The sequence below is a fragment of the Panthera tigris genome, chromosome D4 (assembly GCF_018350195.1).
Source record: "Panthera tigris isolate Pti1 chromosome D4, P.tigris_Pti1_mat1.1, whole genome shotgun sequence".
NCBI classification, from domain to species: domain Eukaryota; kingdom Metazoa; phylum Chordata; class Mammalia; order Carnivora; family Felidae; genus Panthera; species Panthera tigris.
In genome coordinates this window covers 39,165,227-39,183,500 of record NC_056672.1, presented here as the reverse complement: position 1 = coordinate 39,183,500, position 18,274 = coordinate 39,165,227, and the positions used below count along the sequence as shown (strand labels likewise).

Genomic DNA, 18,274 nt, shown 5'->3' with positions numbered 1-18,274 from the left:
CATAATTCCTTCTCACTCTTTCTTTTGTTCTGTTTCTAAGGAAGGTGGACGGTGGGTATAATACCGTGTTCAGACATGCACGGCTCCTCGGTTCACAACAGTGAAACATACATGCCCATTGAATGATCTTTGGTCTCTTCATGCTATGTACAGTTCAAAAGTGGTGTGGTAGCTTTTGTTCTGGTAAAATTTCTAAATCAAGATTTACAAATAAGTTGAGACTGTCTGGAACCCAGTGTGTGTAACTCAACGTACAGGGGATTGTTGACCCAGCTGGCCAATCCTAACTTACTGGGAGGGAGCATTTAATCAGTGCCTTCGGTCACTTACCATTCATAGCAATTTTATGATCTCTGATTTATAAATGAGGAATAGGAGACAGCAAGAGTGTAATAACGTGACCACGATTCCACACTGGTAACATGTGGTTGGGAGTCAAATCCCAGCTCCTTGACCTGAGTGCTCCCTGTTGCTAAACCACCTATGACTCACATTCCTGCCCTGATTCCAGGCTCTTGGTCAGCCCTAGAACTCTATGTAAAATCTGATCCAGTTGCCCGTTCTTGGAATCTAGAGTTTGCTTTCCTGGAAGCATTTGAATTCTGAGGGTTTTCAGACTTTTCTTATTCTCTTCCTGGGGAGCAGAGAGTAACCATAACCCTCCTTCCGGTATTCTCTCCGTCTTCACCCTCAGTACATCTCCTTCGCATAAACGAGAAGCCAGGGACATGACTGGTATTTGTGGGCCATAGCTTGACCACATACCACCCAGGACTGAACTTACTCAGGCTCGTGGTCGGTGGGCCACAGTCACTGTGGACCCTGTACTTGGATGTCCCAGAAGGGTCATGTGGCATTCCTGGAGGCCTGGATTTAAGACCATTTCCTTAAATAATAATAATAATATAATAATAATAAAAATAATATAATAATAATATAAATAATAATAATAATAATAAATTAATAAATAAAAAGTACCTGGATCTTGAAATGAAGGGAGTTCCAGGAAGTAGTAGCAAGAGTGAGAGAGCAGTGAAATCATGTGAGGTTTATCAAAGGTGCATGGAAATAGGTCTATGCAAAGTATTTGCAGTATGTACAAGTTCTACTTTTGTGTGATTCATGACCCTGGAACAAGGGTGGGGGAGTGCTGGTAACGGCAGCTCACTCTTCTTTAATCAGGGAAGGATTTGTGAAAGAACAGTGGTTTCGAGAGACCTTTGAAGTAATTCCAGCAAGGTTCTAATTGTGGTTGTGGTTTTCCTTTTTCTTTCTTTCTTTTTTTCAATGGGTAGACTTTAGTCTCCCAGGTGCTACCGAGCTGAGTGCATCAGTAGGAACCCCTGAACCTTCATTCTCTGTGCATGGGCCATGGCAAATAAAACCGTAGCCATTGCCCTGTATATTTAGAAAGCTGAGGAAAAATTTTCCTGGGAAATTATTTGGCATCTAAACGTTTCACTTTTGTTTAAACAGACCCAGATTTTATTCAAAGAGTTTTGCTTTTACTGGTCTTTGTTACAAGCATACCTGGGTTTCGTTCTAACCTTTGGTTTCAAAACACTTGAACAAATTCTAGTGTTTAATCATTTATTTGCTTCCTGCTTACGCTGATCGTTTTCCTCTTGATCCTTGTTTTCAGGTTACCTGGAGGATAGTTTTGTAAAATCTGGAGTCTTCAATGTATCAGAACTTGTGAGGGTATCCAGAAGTAAGTAAATTGTTTTCTTATTATTTAATTATACGGTATGATTTAACATATTTTATATCTTGAAACTTGAATGCACTATTAAGAAAATGTGAGTGCTAAATCTCCATCTTGCTGATAAAATCATCAGTGAATCTATTTTGTCTGATTTTCCAAAATATTTGCATTTAAATCCTCAAATTTTGCAGTACAAAAGTTATTTGGGGGTTGCTCTGATTGCTGTGTTATTGGTATCCATTTAATTCACTGCTCGCTCTGTGACCATAGATGGTCATTCATATCAAAGGAAGCGTGATTAATTCAATGTGCTCCATTTTGTTATGATAACCCACATAAGTTTCCTGTCGATAAGTGCTTTTTTCATTTTACTAACATTTTGGTGGAGACTTGGAGATGTACAGGATATACACGCTAACATGCAGCGTGGAGAGGGATGCAGAAATTAATTTTGCAGATTGTCGTTTGGATATAGATAGAAAGCATTGTTATCCGAAACAATGTGCAATTGTTTTCACTGGCCACCTCACCTGAGACAGCATTCTTGACAGGCCGGATGAGATTTTTCTCCGGGAAGTTCACCTGGCCAGCTAGTTACCTAGACCAAAGAGTAGTTTACGGACTCAACTTTTTTACTTATTGCTGATGGGTACAGAGGTAGCTCTTAAGGCACGGCTGATTGTTAAAGGAGGGGACTCATTTCTTCTTGCCCTCTTCTCCGATTTAGCTTATTTGTGTAACTTGGAAGGCTGTTCACCTGACATTTTGTTAGAGAGCGTCACAGTTGGGAATGATATCACTCAGATGATGTGGTGGCATTCTGTTCTCGTTTCATTTGTGTTTGCTATTTGGGTCAAATTCCGAGGTCATGGACAAGAATTAGGGTGATCCAAAAAGAACGGAGCTAATCATGGAGGGGAAGTTTAGGTGGTCTTTTAGAGTTATGGTCAGTAAAGTGATCCCCAAGCTAGGAGGTCTTTTGGACCATAGTTTCTTCAAGAGTTCCAGTTTCTAGAGTGGCCAGTGCAAACAGCATGTATCCCAGGGCGTCATATACGTGAACATTTAAGACCTTAAATAACTTATCCTTTCTGACATATTCTCCAGTAGATGAACATATGCACCCAAAGACTTCTTTCATGGGTCTGTTTACTTAGGGCAGTGTAGACCGAAATCTAATATCCTATATCCCAGCAACTCCAGGGTTCGTTCGCTAGACAAGAGGATTCTGATGGTCTGCTTCATTGACCACGGCAATGAGCCTTGCGTGTTTTTCCCTGATCGATAATGGGGTATGGAAGGCCTCTGACATTTGAAAGTTTTCTGTATTTATTTTTAATTTGGAAAGGAACGTGCCTGACTTACTACCACTCTCGGGCATCATGTAAGGAAGGGGGAATTTGAAAGTGTGTGTGGGGGGGTGTTTTCCCTATACTGTTCTTTAGCAGAGAGGCTATACTGCTACATTAGGAGACATTATACCATTATTTGTTTAAATTTGTCCTCTTCCAAGTTTCATGATATATTTTCCTCCTTCTTGTGAGGACAGACCAACCATCTGTTAGAACATATTATTAATTCCTCATTCTAGGTAACATTATGCTAGATGCTACAGAAGGGCAACCACATAGAACCTTTAAATTCCCAGAGTGATATTTTGAAAAAATCTGAATTTGAAACATAAGAGAAGGTGAGAAACATACCTCTCTGTAACAGTTGAAAAGTGAGGTAAACTTAATATACTTCATTCTTTTTACGCTTATACTGTCATCTCTTAGAGGTTTTTAAGGTATCTGTTAGGACACACATTACTGATTTGTAATTCGTGTATTAATTATCTGTATTTTCATTCATTAGTTAATTTATTCAGCAAACATTTATTTTCTACTCGGTATGTAAATAGGTGTCTGTGAAATGCTTGAGAAGTTATTCTCCTAAGTGTTTTAATATATCCACATCATAACCTTATTTACACAATTGAACTTCATTGTTTATGAAATAAGGGTTTGCTAAGTAAGCAGAAACTTCAGCACAACCCTTCTGCTGTAGATCACCAGTTCTGACTTCCCGAGGGTTTACGGTATGTTAATGGCTTCTGTCCTCCAGGGTTTTACTATCATGTGACCCACTAATGTGCGTGTTGACTTTCCTAATGGAGCTGCTCAGTTGTAGGATAGCGATCTTTCTGTTGCACGATATTATCTCCATCTTAAAAGTTGATTTAGGATCAGCTTTTGGAGTGAGAAGAACAACGAGAGAGATGAGGGGTTGGCCTCCAACCCTTAGAATCTGAGGCTCTTCGGCGCTCCTTTTCTAAGAGGATATTGGCAGGCCTCTTAAACATGATTTGCAGCTTTCAGATTGCTTGCAGTTTTCCGGGAGAGGCGCTAACACTGGTCTTTGCGTCTGATGGAAGTTCTTTCCGAGGCTTTTAAACAGGAGTATCAACTTGGGACTTGCCATGCTCATATACTCTCTTTGTTATTACATACATTTGGTGAGAGCTGCTTCAGATTTTGGCCATGTTTGTTATTAATCTACTCGTCTTCTTGCACTCTCCCGTTTAATGTCAGGGTGCACACTAAATTTTTACAATGCTCATGTAGAAATCATTTTTATTGATGTCTTGATCCTCTCTAACAATCCTTCTGCAACAAAATTTAGAAAAATAAAATTTCCAAAGATTTTTTTTTTATTACTATGTTGCTATGAATTTCATCTAGTATGTTTATGGCCAAGCAATCTGTGTTGACTGTTGAGTCAGATGTATGAAATGGAAACTACAGATCTTCGCTCAAATATTGCATAGCTTAATACATTTCAAATACTTTACAAAAGATATAACCTGTAAGTTTCCTGTTAGTAATTCAGTTCTTTGAATTGTATCCAGTACTTGTAGAAGGCTGGACAGATTACTGACTTTCACTGAGTCCCTCAAATGCCTCCTCCGAGCACATACCCTGGTTTCCACTGTCACATAGAACATGATTCTAATAATAAACTTTAAAGCATGTGGTTACTGTGGGATTTTTTACCTTGCATTTTTTTAACCTCCGGTGTACCTCAGGCCACAACAAACAGTTACATTTCAGCTGCCCAAAGAATTCAAGCCATTAGGCACAGTTACACATTGAATACAAACATTTTCAGTGTAAAATGAGGTTAAAGTGCATTATATAAAGAGTGATTTAGCAGAAGGTATAAACTCCAGAAGTTTGGAGCTGAGATTATCCTGTATATATTGATTTTATTTTTATTATGGGAAGAGAGATGTTCATTGTATATTATTTGATTCATTCTCTGCAATAACACATGTGCCTCCTACTCATACTTTCTTAAAAATATTTTAAGGTTAATCTTGGCCTACCTGATATTGAAATAGAATTCATGGGGCGCCTGGGTGGATCAGTCAGTTGAGTGTCCAGCTCTCGGTTTCGGCGCAGGTCATGATCTCACGGTTCATGGGATCGAGGCCCGCTTCGGGCTCCGTGCTGGGAGTGTGGAGCCTGCTTGGGATTTTCTCTCTCTCTCTCTCTCTCTCTCTCTCTCTCTCTGCCCCTCCCCCATTTGTGCACGTGTGTGCTCGCTTTCTCTCTCTCTCTTGCTCAAAATAAGTAGACACTTAAAAAAATACAATTCAGCTAACAGAGAACATATTTAGTGAACACATTAAAATTCTGGGTAAGAAAAATTCCTCGAAAATCTGCATTCCTTTTGGAGTCATATATTCAACTTGAATCAGTTAGGAGAGAGGAAGATTAAGTAGACTGTGTGTTCTTCGAGTGAATCACAAGGGCTCTAGAGTTTTGTTGCCATAGTCCCAGGACACCTTTTCTCTCATTAGAGCTTTTGAAGGCCTGATAGAAATAGGGAAAGAAAGAAACTGTTCTTAAGCACTGTCCTTTGACACCAACCTGCCTGGTCTCACTTTGCATATTATCTCTGTCCCTGACTTTGCTGTTGTGATAACCCCCTGTTGAGAAGACCTCCCCTTAATACCTTACTCATTCTCCAAAGTCCAGTACAAGCTATGGTTTCTCCACAGAGTTCTTGGATCATTCAAGCGTGGATTGGATTCTTCTTCCCATGAAGTCCTATAGAATTTCTTGGTCATGTTTTTCATTGGGCATTTTCATTATAATCTGCATTACGCTGGTATTTCTGGTTTTTTCCTAAGTGTTTTGTTCACCCAGATTGTTGTCCAATCTGTTTTATTAAGGACGGGAACTATCTCAGACTGTCCTGAATCCCTTGCAGCACCTGCCTGTAATGGACACAAGTAACAAGTTGTTGAATGAACAGATTTGCAGCAAATAGGTTCATTTATACCTCTTCATCTGCTTTTGGTGTATTTTGAACTGTTCACTCTTTGCTAACTACTCCAGACTGCCAGGGAGGAGATGTGGGGAAGAAATCATGGAAAGAAGGGAACTCCCATTGTTGAATGCCTGTTATGCACTAGACAGGATGCTGGGCTTTGATCACTCCTTACCTCATTTCATCCTCAAAATAATCATAGGTGCTAGGTTACTATTCTTCTCATTTTACAGTTTGGGAAATTGGAGCATAGAGCTCAGAAGTGGCAGAGGGAGTTCAGAGTCAATGGCTACCTCCCGAGATTCTTCTCCTTCTAATACAACATGCTGCCTCCTGGATTTATTCAAGATGTCCAGAAACCAATTTTTAAAATTGGAACAGATGTCATCCATTGTATCAAAACCAATACTTATATATAAACATCTCAGTTCCAAATGTATCAGTGAACTCAAAAAGATTTCCTTTTTTTTTTTTTTCAGAGAAAGAGAGTGTGAGCATATGCATGGGGGAGGGGCAGACGGAGAGGGAGAGAGAATCCCAAGCAGGCTCTGCACTGTCAGCATAGAGCCCAATGTGGGGCTCGATCTCATGACCTGAGCCAAAATCAAAAGTTGGATGTTTAAACGATTAAGATTCCTTGATTTACAAAATAATACCTTAAAGTGTAAAACTCCACGAGTACATTTTAAGTGATTTTTATAAATTTGGGCATAAAAACTTAAAAAACAAAACATAAATATTGAGTAAAAGCCACACTTACCTATTCATACATGAAACCTCAATGTGTATTTTGGGAGGAAAAAACTTGGCTTTTATGTTCATATGTGTCAATGTTACTCATATACCTGCCCTAATACAAGAGTTAGTTATATCAAATAATGATTAATATGATTTCTAATGCATTCTAACATTAATGTTAATATTCTGATTTGATTTATTGAACAAATGATTTGGTTTTTGAGAACCAACCATATACAAAACACCTTGCTTGGTGTTGAGCAATAGGAAACATGTCGTTTCCTCTGACGCATCTACAGACTAGTGTGGTGACAGATGTAGTGACAACTGTTACAAAGGGGTGAGGGAAGAAGGCTGGGGACTGGGAAGAGGGGCAGTGGTAACCAATGATTATAGTCTGAGTGCCTCAAACTTGAACAGTGTCCAAGCTTGAACACTGGCATCAAGAGGAAGTCTTCAAGTTATACCTGGTGGATGGCTGAGGTTCGAGTCTCAGGGTAAAGAAAGTTTGCCCAGGGGCATGGCAAGCATTAGATTATTACATTCAAATAGAGATGGCAAGTGTAAATGTCATTCTTGATGTTTCTTTTTGTTTTATTCCTCAGCGCCCATAACCCAGGGAACTGGAGTCAACTTCCCAATTGGAGAAATCCCGAGCCAACCATACTATCATGACATGAACTCGGGGGTCAATCTTCAGAGGTCACTGTCTTCTCCACCAAGCAGGTAACTGAAGGAAGAACTGTGCTTATTCTCGGTCTATGTGCAGATTGGTAGACGGGTGTGCAGATAGGAAGGTAGGTAGATATGCAGATGGGTAGGTAGGTAAAGATAGAGGGGAAAGAAAGCCAAGAAAGAGTTCAAGACTTTTTGCTGATTTTACATCTATTTTTCATCTTAGATGATTAAATTTATTTTGATATTTGAAAATTAAATGTAATTGTTGTTCAAGGCATTTAAAAAAATCTTTTGGGTGGGACAAAGCAACTCTGAAGCTATATGAATGATTTTTCCAGAGCATTACATACACCAGTGATCAAATATAAGCACATACATGAATTCCAGAGCAAAACATTTCATTGTATGATATCCACTTTTTAAGAATAAGGGAATACGGGTGATTATTTTCCTAAGCTGTTCTAATGAAAGTTAGTTGCATTTGAATTAATTATGGGGCTATGCCCATTTATGTGTTTATTAACTGAGTTCAATTTTATATCACTTATGGTCAAACTGTATTTTCATATAGTTTGCATAGCAAGGCAATTTGGTTTATTATCACTAAAATTGTGACATAGTTGGGTCTTAAAAATGCTTTAGTTTTTCTACAATTGAGTGTGAATAGTACTTTCTTATTTGGTCTGATTCGGTCTTATTTGGTCTGATGGGTCAGCCATTTGGTTTTCGATATTATGCCATTCACAATAAAAACGGTTTCGAAAACATTTCTTCGTTATTTCCTTATGAAAATCTTTTCTGTCTTACTCTCAGTCTCTCTTGTGTATTCACTGCTGATTCACAGCTGAGAGAATTAGCTTTATGGAGAGCTTGAAAACATGTGCATCCTAACTTTGGATACCATAGAAATAAACTAAAGAACAATTATTAACTCTCACCGTGGTTTTGCATGGATAGAAATCGCCATCTTTACATCATGTTCATACTCTGGGAACCATGAGTCCAATATTAATCACAAGTACATTGGTGAATACACACAGAGGTACGTGTGCTTCTAGGATTTGGAAACAGTGCAGTGAAAACGGGACCGTCTTGGAAGTCAGAAGTCCTTACTTTGTATCAGGCTGCTTCCACTAACATGCCCTGGGAAATTCACGGAATTTCTCCAAATTTGTCTCCCCACTTGCAAGAAAAAGGAGGACCGATTTATGTATGGGAGTCTGCATAATGTGACATTATGTTTATTAGCACTGCATAGTTAATTCAGAAGATACGTTTTTTTAGTTTTTACCTACAGAGATGTGAATAAGGGTTCTTTTTTTTCTTAATTGAAGGAAACACATCCATTTTCATAGTCCTTATGACTGTTTAACAGGGCATTGGTGGGAATATATGAAAACAGTATATCATGCCAAATGGGCTGTGCCATGAAATAGCTTTTTAAGCTCTACCCTAAATATTTACTTTACTATTTTTAAAAAACTTTTAAAGCGTTCTTAGTTTGTTTTTTAATGTTTACTTACTTTTGAGAGAGACAGAGATAGAGTGTGAGCGGGAAAGAGGCAGGGAGAGAGGGAGACACAGAATCCGAAGCAGGCTTCCAGGTTCTGAGCTGTCAGCACAAAGCCCGATGTGGGACTCGAACTCACAAACCCTGAGATCACAGCCTGAGCTGAAGTCGGATGCTCAACTGACTGAGCCACCCCGGTGCCCATATATTTACTTTTCTTAATAATTGGGATGAACCATGTTTTCTTTATTAAAATATATCATTTTAGAAGTATATCATTTGGTTTGAATTTGGCAATGGCCTGTATTTCATGGTTGATCGTAAGAATAAAAGATCACATGGGGCACCTGGGTGGCTTAGTAGGTTAGGCGACTGACTCTTGATTTTGGCTCAGGTCACGATCTCACAGTTCATGAGTTCTAGCCCTGCATCATGCTCTTTGTTGACAGTGTGGAACCTGCTTGGGATTCTCTCTCTGCCCCTCCACTGGTCACATGCTCTTTCTCAAAATATATAAACTTAACAAAAAATAAAGGATCTCTAACCTACTTTTTAGAAAAATATAAAGAATATATAAAATAATTTATAATCAATAAAGTATAACAGAATTTTTAAATATTATTAATTATAGGATTGCTGATAATAATTACTATTCAATAAGTATCTTCTAAATGTCAGCCACTTAACTAAGAGATTTCCATTTAATAACTCATTTAAGCCTCTCAACCACTCCCCTTTGAACTAGGTTTTATTGTTTCCATTTTATAAATGATTAAATAAGTTTAGAAAGGTTAAGGAGCTTACTACTAAGAAGTAATGAGTGGTCTAGTCAAGATTTGGTACGAGGCTGGTTCCACTCCAAAGTTCATGTTCCACTTTAGTCAATTGCCTTATCTTTGAATTAATATGAAAAGATTACATTGTTAATGGCAAGTGCTATGCTAATGAATATTATTAATATTGATAATAATGATAAGAGTCAGGTAAGTCTTAAGAGTTTGAGAATTAGTACACACATCACATCAAGAATTCACTTTTTAGTACTGAAATTTCTTTGGAAATCTACCTCAAGAGGTAAATATAATAAACATCCTACCTGTTAGGCAGGTACAGTTATAATATGGAGTAATAAATGATATATATAACAAGAAATACTTGCTATGCCTATAGAAGTCTTGAATACACTCTATTATTTCAGAAATGATTCTGAGAGACTATTACTTTGGTTTATGTAAACTTTCACAGTAAAAATCTTCTCAAATCATATACAGTCACATGCTACACGCTGTCTTAGCCCACTAATGTAACTATTATCATATTTTAACAGCAAAAGACCCAAAACTATATCTATAGATGAAAATATGGAACCAAGTCCTACAGGAGACTTCTATCCCTCTCCGAATTCACCAGCTGCTGGAAGTCGAACATGGCATGAAAGAGATCAAGGTGAGCGATAAGGAGGTTCCTCTAGAGACTTTCGAGTACGATGCCAGCTGGCTTCAAAAGTTCCATTTAGTCAAAATTTCATAATTGAATCGATATGGATTATATTTTCTTCATAAAATGATGGCAGTGAAATTATTTTTAGATAATGTACTAGTCACATGTCATCAAAGTTACAAAAGTCCCTTATTTTCCATGTCTATTGGACTTTTTCTCCCGGACGGAATGATCTTTTAGAACCTCCAATTATGGATGTCTGTCTGCATTCATGGGTTGGATTGCAGCAAGACTACAAGCTCTGATTCAATGAGATCAGATTGCTACTCTGTGTGGGGTATTTCAGGGAGTAGCCACACTTTGGGCGGTTTACAGGTGCCAGTTACTGACAATTCCCATTTCAAGGAAGCCATAATTCCATTTGGGAAGTGGGTGCAGCGTAAACAATGAATACAAGTGTAATGTAAGGAACTTTGTGTCTGAGTCAATCTAATTGTTCTTTCTAGATGAAACTATGACCCAGTTGTAGGGCGGCTTTGAAGAAAAGTAGAATTTTATAGACATCATTTGGCTCTCTAAATGGAGACTTAGCTCTTTTTCATTCTTAAAGTCTATTGGATTAAATATATTTCATTAGACATCCTCATGCCTTTTGGCTACAATGAGAGGAAGAGTATTAAACATAGAAATTAAAAAATTAGCTAACTCCAGTGTCTTGTTGGTATGTGTGTGTGTAAATATGATTTACATCAGCAGCATAAAAAATAGTTGAAAATTTATCTTTTACATCAGATATTACATTTTATTAAAAGTGTAAAAGAAAAAAAATCTCTTTACCAATGGCTTTTAGCCCATGACTTGAGTGTCTATATCTCAGGTTGGGGGACTGTGTACTGGGTTACCTCAGGAGACAAATGACTCTGAAGCATAGCAGTTAAAGTCAAAGTCAGCTCCTTATTCAGGAGCTGCTGAATATTATTTATAGACATTTGCTATAAATAGACGTTGCTATATAGACGTTGCTTATTTGCTGCTCCCCATTTTCATACCACGCGCCATAGGGTTTAAAGAATAATGAAACAACTTCATGGAGGAATTGGACTTTGAGTCAGGTGGGTCTCCTGTAGCATGTTGAGATTGTTAACTGGTAAAGAAGGGGCAGGGCAGGCAGAGGGAAAAGTAGAGCCAAGCACTGCGCAAGAGTGAATTTCAGGATGGCCACGTTGTACTGTGTGGCGGGACACTGCGTGGGTAAGGAAATAAGGAGAGATGATGGGCTGTTTTAAAGAAGGATCTGAAAATCAGCTGGAGAGTTTCAGCTCTGAGATGACCTCCCCCTCTTCCAAATCTATTCTTCAGACAGCAGACAGGGTCTTTATAAAACTTAATACCATCATATTACTGCCTGGCTTAAATCCTTCAGCATCTTTCCAGTCCTCTTAGGAGAAAATCCAAATTCTCTTGTATGATGGACAAGCCCTGTTCCTTGTCTGGCCTCAGACCGCCTCCCTGGCCTCAGCAGGTGCTGGCTGCTGTTTCTTCTTGCACTTTACTTGCTGCTTTGTAATACTGGGGAAGGCAAAACCTAAGAGCTTCATCTAAGCCATGCCCTCTGGAATTCTCCTCTTCGAACTCTCCATCTGGCACAGTTTTTGGCATCTTTCAAGTCCCAGCCTAAATTGAGGAAGTTCCATCTAAATTAGATCTTGCTATTTTTCTCTCCTGACACCCCATAGTGTCCTTTCATTGTTCTCGTAATAGATAGTTACGTGCTCATTTATGGGATTCATTGTGTAAATCTGTCTGCGCTGTGAGGGCAGGGACCTTATCTATTTTAGCTATTATGTAACCAGCACCTTGGTGCATAGTAGGGGCACAAAAGATATTTGTTGGATAAATGAAACACTGATAGAGCATAAGTCTCATTAGTGAAGGCAAGAAATAGTATTTCCGGGACTTTCACCAGATTTGCAGAAGTAAGAGTAAAAAAACAAAACCCTCAACCCTTTATATATTATTGCTTGTTTAACTGGGCATTGTCAGTTTCTTCTAAACAAAGCCATATTTTCCCCTTCTGAAAATTATTCTGGAAAAGATTCTAATGGTAATAATAATAACACTGTGAATGTGTGGGAATGGATGTGTTGTTCAGAAGTGTAGGTGTTCTTTATTATAGAGAGTGTCACTTTTTAAAAATTGATTCCTCTTTCAGCCTATTGAATAAAGCCAATCTCAAATCATATTATAAAACATTTTTGAAAAGTAGAAGGGAAACTGTCATTCTTTCTCTTTGTAAAATCATTGCATTGTCTTGGTGATTTTCTTTTGTCAAGATGACTAGAATTACTGGAGAAGTCTGGAAGGGCATATTATATTAAGAGTAAGGAAGAATGATCCATTCTCAAGTGTACTTACAAAAAAAAAAAAAAAAAACTCTTGTCACTTTAATTCTGAAGACCCTGAAGACTTTGTAATGTGCACAATAAGCCATTGTGGGAAGAAGACTTGAACTACAATAAAAAAAAAATGAGGGCAGTACAGTACTATCTTTTTAAATTTGCTAAGCCAGATGCAGTCCTTTTGTTCTTAGAAAATTGCTTTTTTAAAATTTGCAAAATAAAATGCCCCATGGTTGTTCTTGTCCGTCTTCCACTATTCTTCAGACACACTTGCCCATCATGAAGGGACTATTCTAAAGGGCGTACCGAGCACCACTCGATATGTGTAATGGCTTTAGTCCATGTCTTACACTTGTTTCTCCCACAAAGCCCTGCGCTGATTGGTAATCAATAACTACGTCTTGGTTGATTGAAATATGCTTGTGTTTATAATTGGCAGAAATGTTTAAAATTTACCATCAGTTATTTCCCAAGCACGCCTGATTCTGTTAGTGTTCACTTTGTATATTAAAAGCCTGCCAGAGCCCTTAGCAACACTAATTTTTGAAACATAAGAATTAAAGGTAACAAAGTTAGGGACAATACGTGGCCTTCTACTTTCCCTTATAATCTGAACACCAACCTAAACGACCATTGAGATTTATTCCATGTAGGCAAAAATATAGGATATAATATCACTAAAGTAATACTGTATACTCGGTGTATTTTAAGAAGAAATCAGGCAAATTTGCAGTGAAAAAAATCTAGGTTTATGGAATAATTAATATTTATGTGCTTCCTAATAATTTAATGAAAAAAGTATTTTTATTTTAGGGTATTATAAGCATAATTACTCATATTTGTATGTCTTTTCTTTTTTCACAATGCAGGAAAGTTACAGTGTCCTAGTCATAAAAGAATTGTAATTTTTAATTTTGCAGAATAGAGACATGAACATTTAAAAACTAAGCACTATGTAATAGTGTCAGACAGTTGGTAGGAATCTATATAATTTGCTTAAATTTCCCCTGATCTATAGTGAGGGAAACTAAACTAAATTTATCAGTATCTACATTATGTAATACTTATATTTTTACCTTGTGTTCTTTTACATGTTGGGAAGGGAAGGAAAAAAGAAAACTGGCCATTAACAAAGAGCCAGACAGCCGCTGTTACATTTCTCTCCTAGATTCTAAAGCATCCTTTCTTGCTAATCTCTTCTATGAATTTCCCAGCCTTAAACTTCCTGACTGTTCCAACGCACTTGAAAACTTGGGTTTTTTGTATATGATGTTCCATCATTTTCAGTTTTGGTGGTTAAATTAATAGAACCAGATTAGCTTATCAATGTGCATGCTGACAACTTCTTTTATTCCAATAGCTCACAAAAAATACCATATGAGATCTTGTGTGCCTTAATTTTTTTCCACCTGAGCCATTTCAGAGACTCAATTCCTACTTGATGTACTTTTCTTGAAATCATTAGAGTACTTTTTATAACTTCTAATAAAAGAGGAAAAAAAAAAGAAATAGGTCTTGTGTTTTCTTCTAATAAATTACTTTCATGGGGCTAAGTCTTGTCATATGATAATGCCTGGGAATTTTTTAATAACTTTTTTTGATGTTTATTCATTTTTATGAGAGAGACAGAGCATGAGCGGGGGAGGGGCAGAGAGAGAGAGGGAGACACAGGATCCAAAGCAGGCTCCAGGCTCTGAGCTGTCAGCACAGAGCCCTATGCAGGGATTGAACTCGTGCACCACGAGATCATGACCCAAGTTGAAGTCGGGCGCTTAACGGACTGAGCCACCCAGGCTCCCCAATACCTAGGAATTGAACAGACTGACAAATGGTATGCTTGGATATTTGAAACAATGCTTTATCAGTCACATTCTGTCATTGTCATTCTAATACTTACAGATTCATCTAAGTCTGCATATAAGGCTCCTAAAACACTATTTAATAGACATTTATGACACAGTAAATATATTTGTTATATACAGCTGGGCTTTCTAAATGGAAAACTAAGCAGCTTCTCAGTCTGATGAGTATTTAAACAACTTAGTTTTATAAATTGTAAATTCCAAAAAACCTTTTCATGCAGTAAGATTTTACTAATTCCAACACATTTAGGATTTTAGGTAATTGGACTCAATTAACATTTATCAAATGCCTATTATTTGCCAGGAAGTTTTCTAGGCATTGGGCACATAAATATGAATAAATTAAATTTCCAGCCCTTGACCTGCTGAGCAGAAAAATAATATTTTGCTGTTTATGAAGAAAGGTTCTTCACAGAGAATAAATCATGTAAACCAGACTATGAGGGGACTGTCTGTGCCTCAGAACTAGTTTACTTTTAAGCAGTATGGGACGTAAATCTTTACACAAAAATCAATGAATTGGTATGTTACCCGAAACTAGCACTACTTAGCAGTATATTGGTAGGTTATTAGAATTTTAAGGGTAGTTTAAAAATGTATACTGGACTCTCAAATAGGTAGTATTCAGGCATCATGTTCTGGTTGCTCTAAGTACTAGAAAATAACACTAACTTTAAAAATTTACAGTTCAATCACATAAATAAGTCTCTTCAGTTAGTCTTTTGAAGTTTTCATATATTTCCTAGCCCTAGAGATATTTTGTAATAATTTTTCAACTGTTTCATTGGTAGTATAGTTTTAAATCTTGTGCTAAATGTCAGGTTCCGCTTCGTAGAGTTGTACGAGAATGTAGTATTAAATATCCAATGAATTGAACCAAAAGTCTCCAGGGAACGCTGGGGCTACAGAATAATAATGCCAACCTAACATCATGAGTTCAGTCAGTCATAGAAAATATAATGATAGAACCAGAATAAGAGACCAGTATTTCTTGGTGTGAGTTGAAGGAATGTTAATAGGCACACTAGATACAAGAGCATTCAACTGAGTTTGGAAAACTCCATTGTAACAAAAATGTAACCTTTTTTTTCATTCATGAATCAATTTGTAGAATGTTTAATATACTGCCATGTGCTATCAATGTGGCTATCCTTGAGTGGATATTGACCGTGTTTAAGTTTGTGAGGTCAGAACATCTTTTTTTTTTCCCACTCAAGAATCTACAGAGAGGTTTAATCCTAGGTTCAAATTTTGGAAAACAGTGCTTTAACCTTAACTACAGTCCAACAAATGATACAATCTCAAGATTTCTGTAGAAGAAATAAAAGGAAAGATTTCTGTAGAAATATGGGAGCTGCATAAATGAGCAGCTTTTACAAACAGTTGAATAACTACTGTCTGGGGGTCATTAACATTAAAGAAGTCCTAGAAGAAGGCAAGGCAAATGCTTAGTAATCTTCCTGGAAGGATTTTTAAGCTCCCTTTGGGAACCAGATAGAACACCAACAATTCCTTACATTCTTAAGGTTTATATCACAAGGATTTAATATCAAGTGCTCAAATATCAAATTTTGAGCTGGACAAAATCTGACATATAAGTGCTTTTGATAAGTACATGTCAAGAAGTGGTTTGAATGTAATGTGCAAGCACAATTTTTAAGGTTTTTTGTTTGTTTGTTTGTTTAGCTGATTATTGAAAATATCGAAAGTGAATGATTTGCAGCTCTTGCCAAACTTTCTGTGAACCTCTCCATGTATCATGATGCCATTGGAGAGCAAACTCCACACTCTGGGGATTCCTTTGTCCTGCTATATTTCTTTCTCCTTCAGCTACACTGCTATAGTTGAAAAATCACAACGTGAGCATCTTTCGAACAGAAAGAAAAACAATAAATCGTAGGTGAAAGCTTTCATCAGCAGCTTCTAACCAGAGGAGTATTTTGGACGGGGCAAACCTGGGGACTTGTTAGAAAGACCAATACTACTTAATAGGGGAAAGTTATATTCAGTGCTCTGGAGACTTCATGACTTGAAAATATAGCATTTTTTTTCAGACAAACGACATTGGATAATTAGTTTGGAAAAATAACAGCTTGCGATTTAATGCTGGGTCTCTGGATTGATGGAGCACAGCCTAAAATAGGAAAGTGGAAAACCCATGAGAGATGGTGCGCTCAGTGCGATGGTACGCCTTGCAAAGTTTCTTGGAGTGATAAAAGGTTTTAATTCAAATCCTTTTACACATTGATGTCATGTTTAAGTTTATTTTAAAGTAGTTTAGAAAGCCAGTTCCTTTTGAGTTATTATACTATGAATATCATATACAGTAAGAGATTGATTTTTCAGGGACAGAACACGGATTATTAGAACCCTAAGCAAGATGTAGTTCAAGCGCCTTCTTTTTCAGCTAAGCAATCTGAGGATCAGTGAGGGGCTGTCTTATCCCAAGTGTCTGGATAATGAAGAGCAGAGCCTAGGTCTTCTTTTTTAAAGGCTGGTTTTTTTTCCCCTCTGTCATCCCACAACCCATCTAGAGAATAAATATGTAAACTTAACCTATTTAGGGAGAAATGGAGAAATAGGAGAATTTGAAAGTATTCAACATTGTCTTGGCAGATGGACAGTTTTTCACAGAAGAGTCTGTTAAATCTTGTAGAACAAAATGGGGGAGTGGAGGTGAATTTATGAGTTTTCAGGGTTCTGGAAGAATTGTCAAAACAAAGTATTGAGATAGTAAAATGTATTTCTGATTTTTTTTTAAAAACCTATCTCTTAATATTAGTGTCATGATTAAAAGTTTTTGAACTAAAAAAAACAAACAAGATATGCATGCTTGTGATAGATAAATGTGGAGAAGAGACTTGGATTGAATGTTGAAACATGATGTTTTAAAAGCTTTTTTGTTTGGGAAAACATGAAAGTAGACAGCTTCATAAGGTGAACGTCCATGTACCCAGCTGTAAACTGTTACCAACATTGCCAATCTTGTTGCATTTACTAACTCTCTGTTTTTTGAAGTTTTCTTAAAATTAAATCCCAGACATTGTCATTTTACTTATAAATACGTCTAAGTGTTTTTATTTTTATTTTTAACACAACCCCAATACTAGCATCGATTTAACAAACGTAATAATAATTGCTTAATACCACCTAATATGTATTCCATGTTTAAATTCCCCGGAATATTTCATAGGCTGTTTTGTTTAAATGGGGACCCAAAACGGTCCATTTAATGTGCTTGTATTTTCAGCCTCTTTTTAACCTATAATAGTTATATTGACTGTTTTTCTGTATTAACGATTTTTATTCTAACTCCTTTTTCTATGTCATCTATTTGCTGAAGGAACCACAGAAACGTAATTTTGTGTTCAATAAATACATGTAAATGAGGAAAACCAGATCTTCCTGCCCTTTGTGGCTACTGTTTACTGAGCACTTACTACCTTCGAGGACTGGGCCAAGACTTTACATGTATTTTGCTTTTCAACGCTAGTAAAAGAAAAACCATTTTACAGATCATTTAAACTAATCACTACATTGATTAAGAAAGTTGACATCAATCACACAGATGATAAGTAGCAGAAGTAAAATGGGAACCCTTGTTCATTTTGCTGCAGAACCCATA

General features: G+C 37.1%; 1 protein-coding gene across 5 annotated transcripts in view; it reads left to right on the top strand.

Annotated features, from left to right (window-relative positions):
* Positions 1-18,274, top strand: part of NFIB (nuclear factor I B) — a 239,284-nt gene that overhangs the window by 165,137 nt on the left and 55,873 nt on the right. For all 5 annotated transcript variants that reach the window (XM_007098545.3, XM_042963388.1, XM_042963390.1 and 2 more), the window contains exons 4-6: positions 1,643-1,711; positions 7,366-7,486; positions 10,276-10,394. In XM_007098545.3, the coding sequence (XP_007098607.2) occupies positions 1,643-1,711; positions 7,366-7,486; positions 10,276-10,394 (309 nt within the window). The remainder of the gene's footprint in view (positions 1-1,642; positions 1,712-7,365; positions 7,487-10,275; positions 10,395-18,274) is intronic.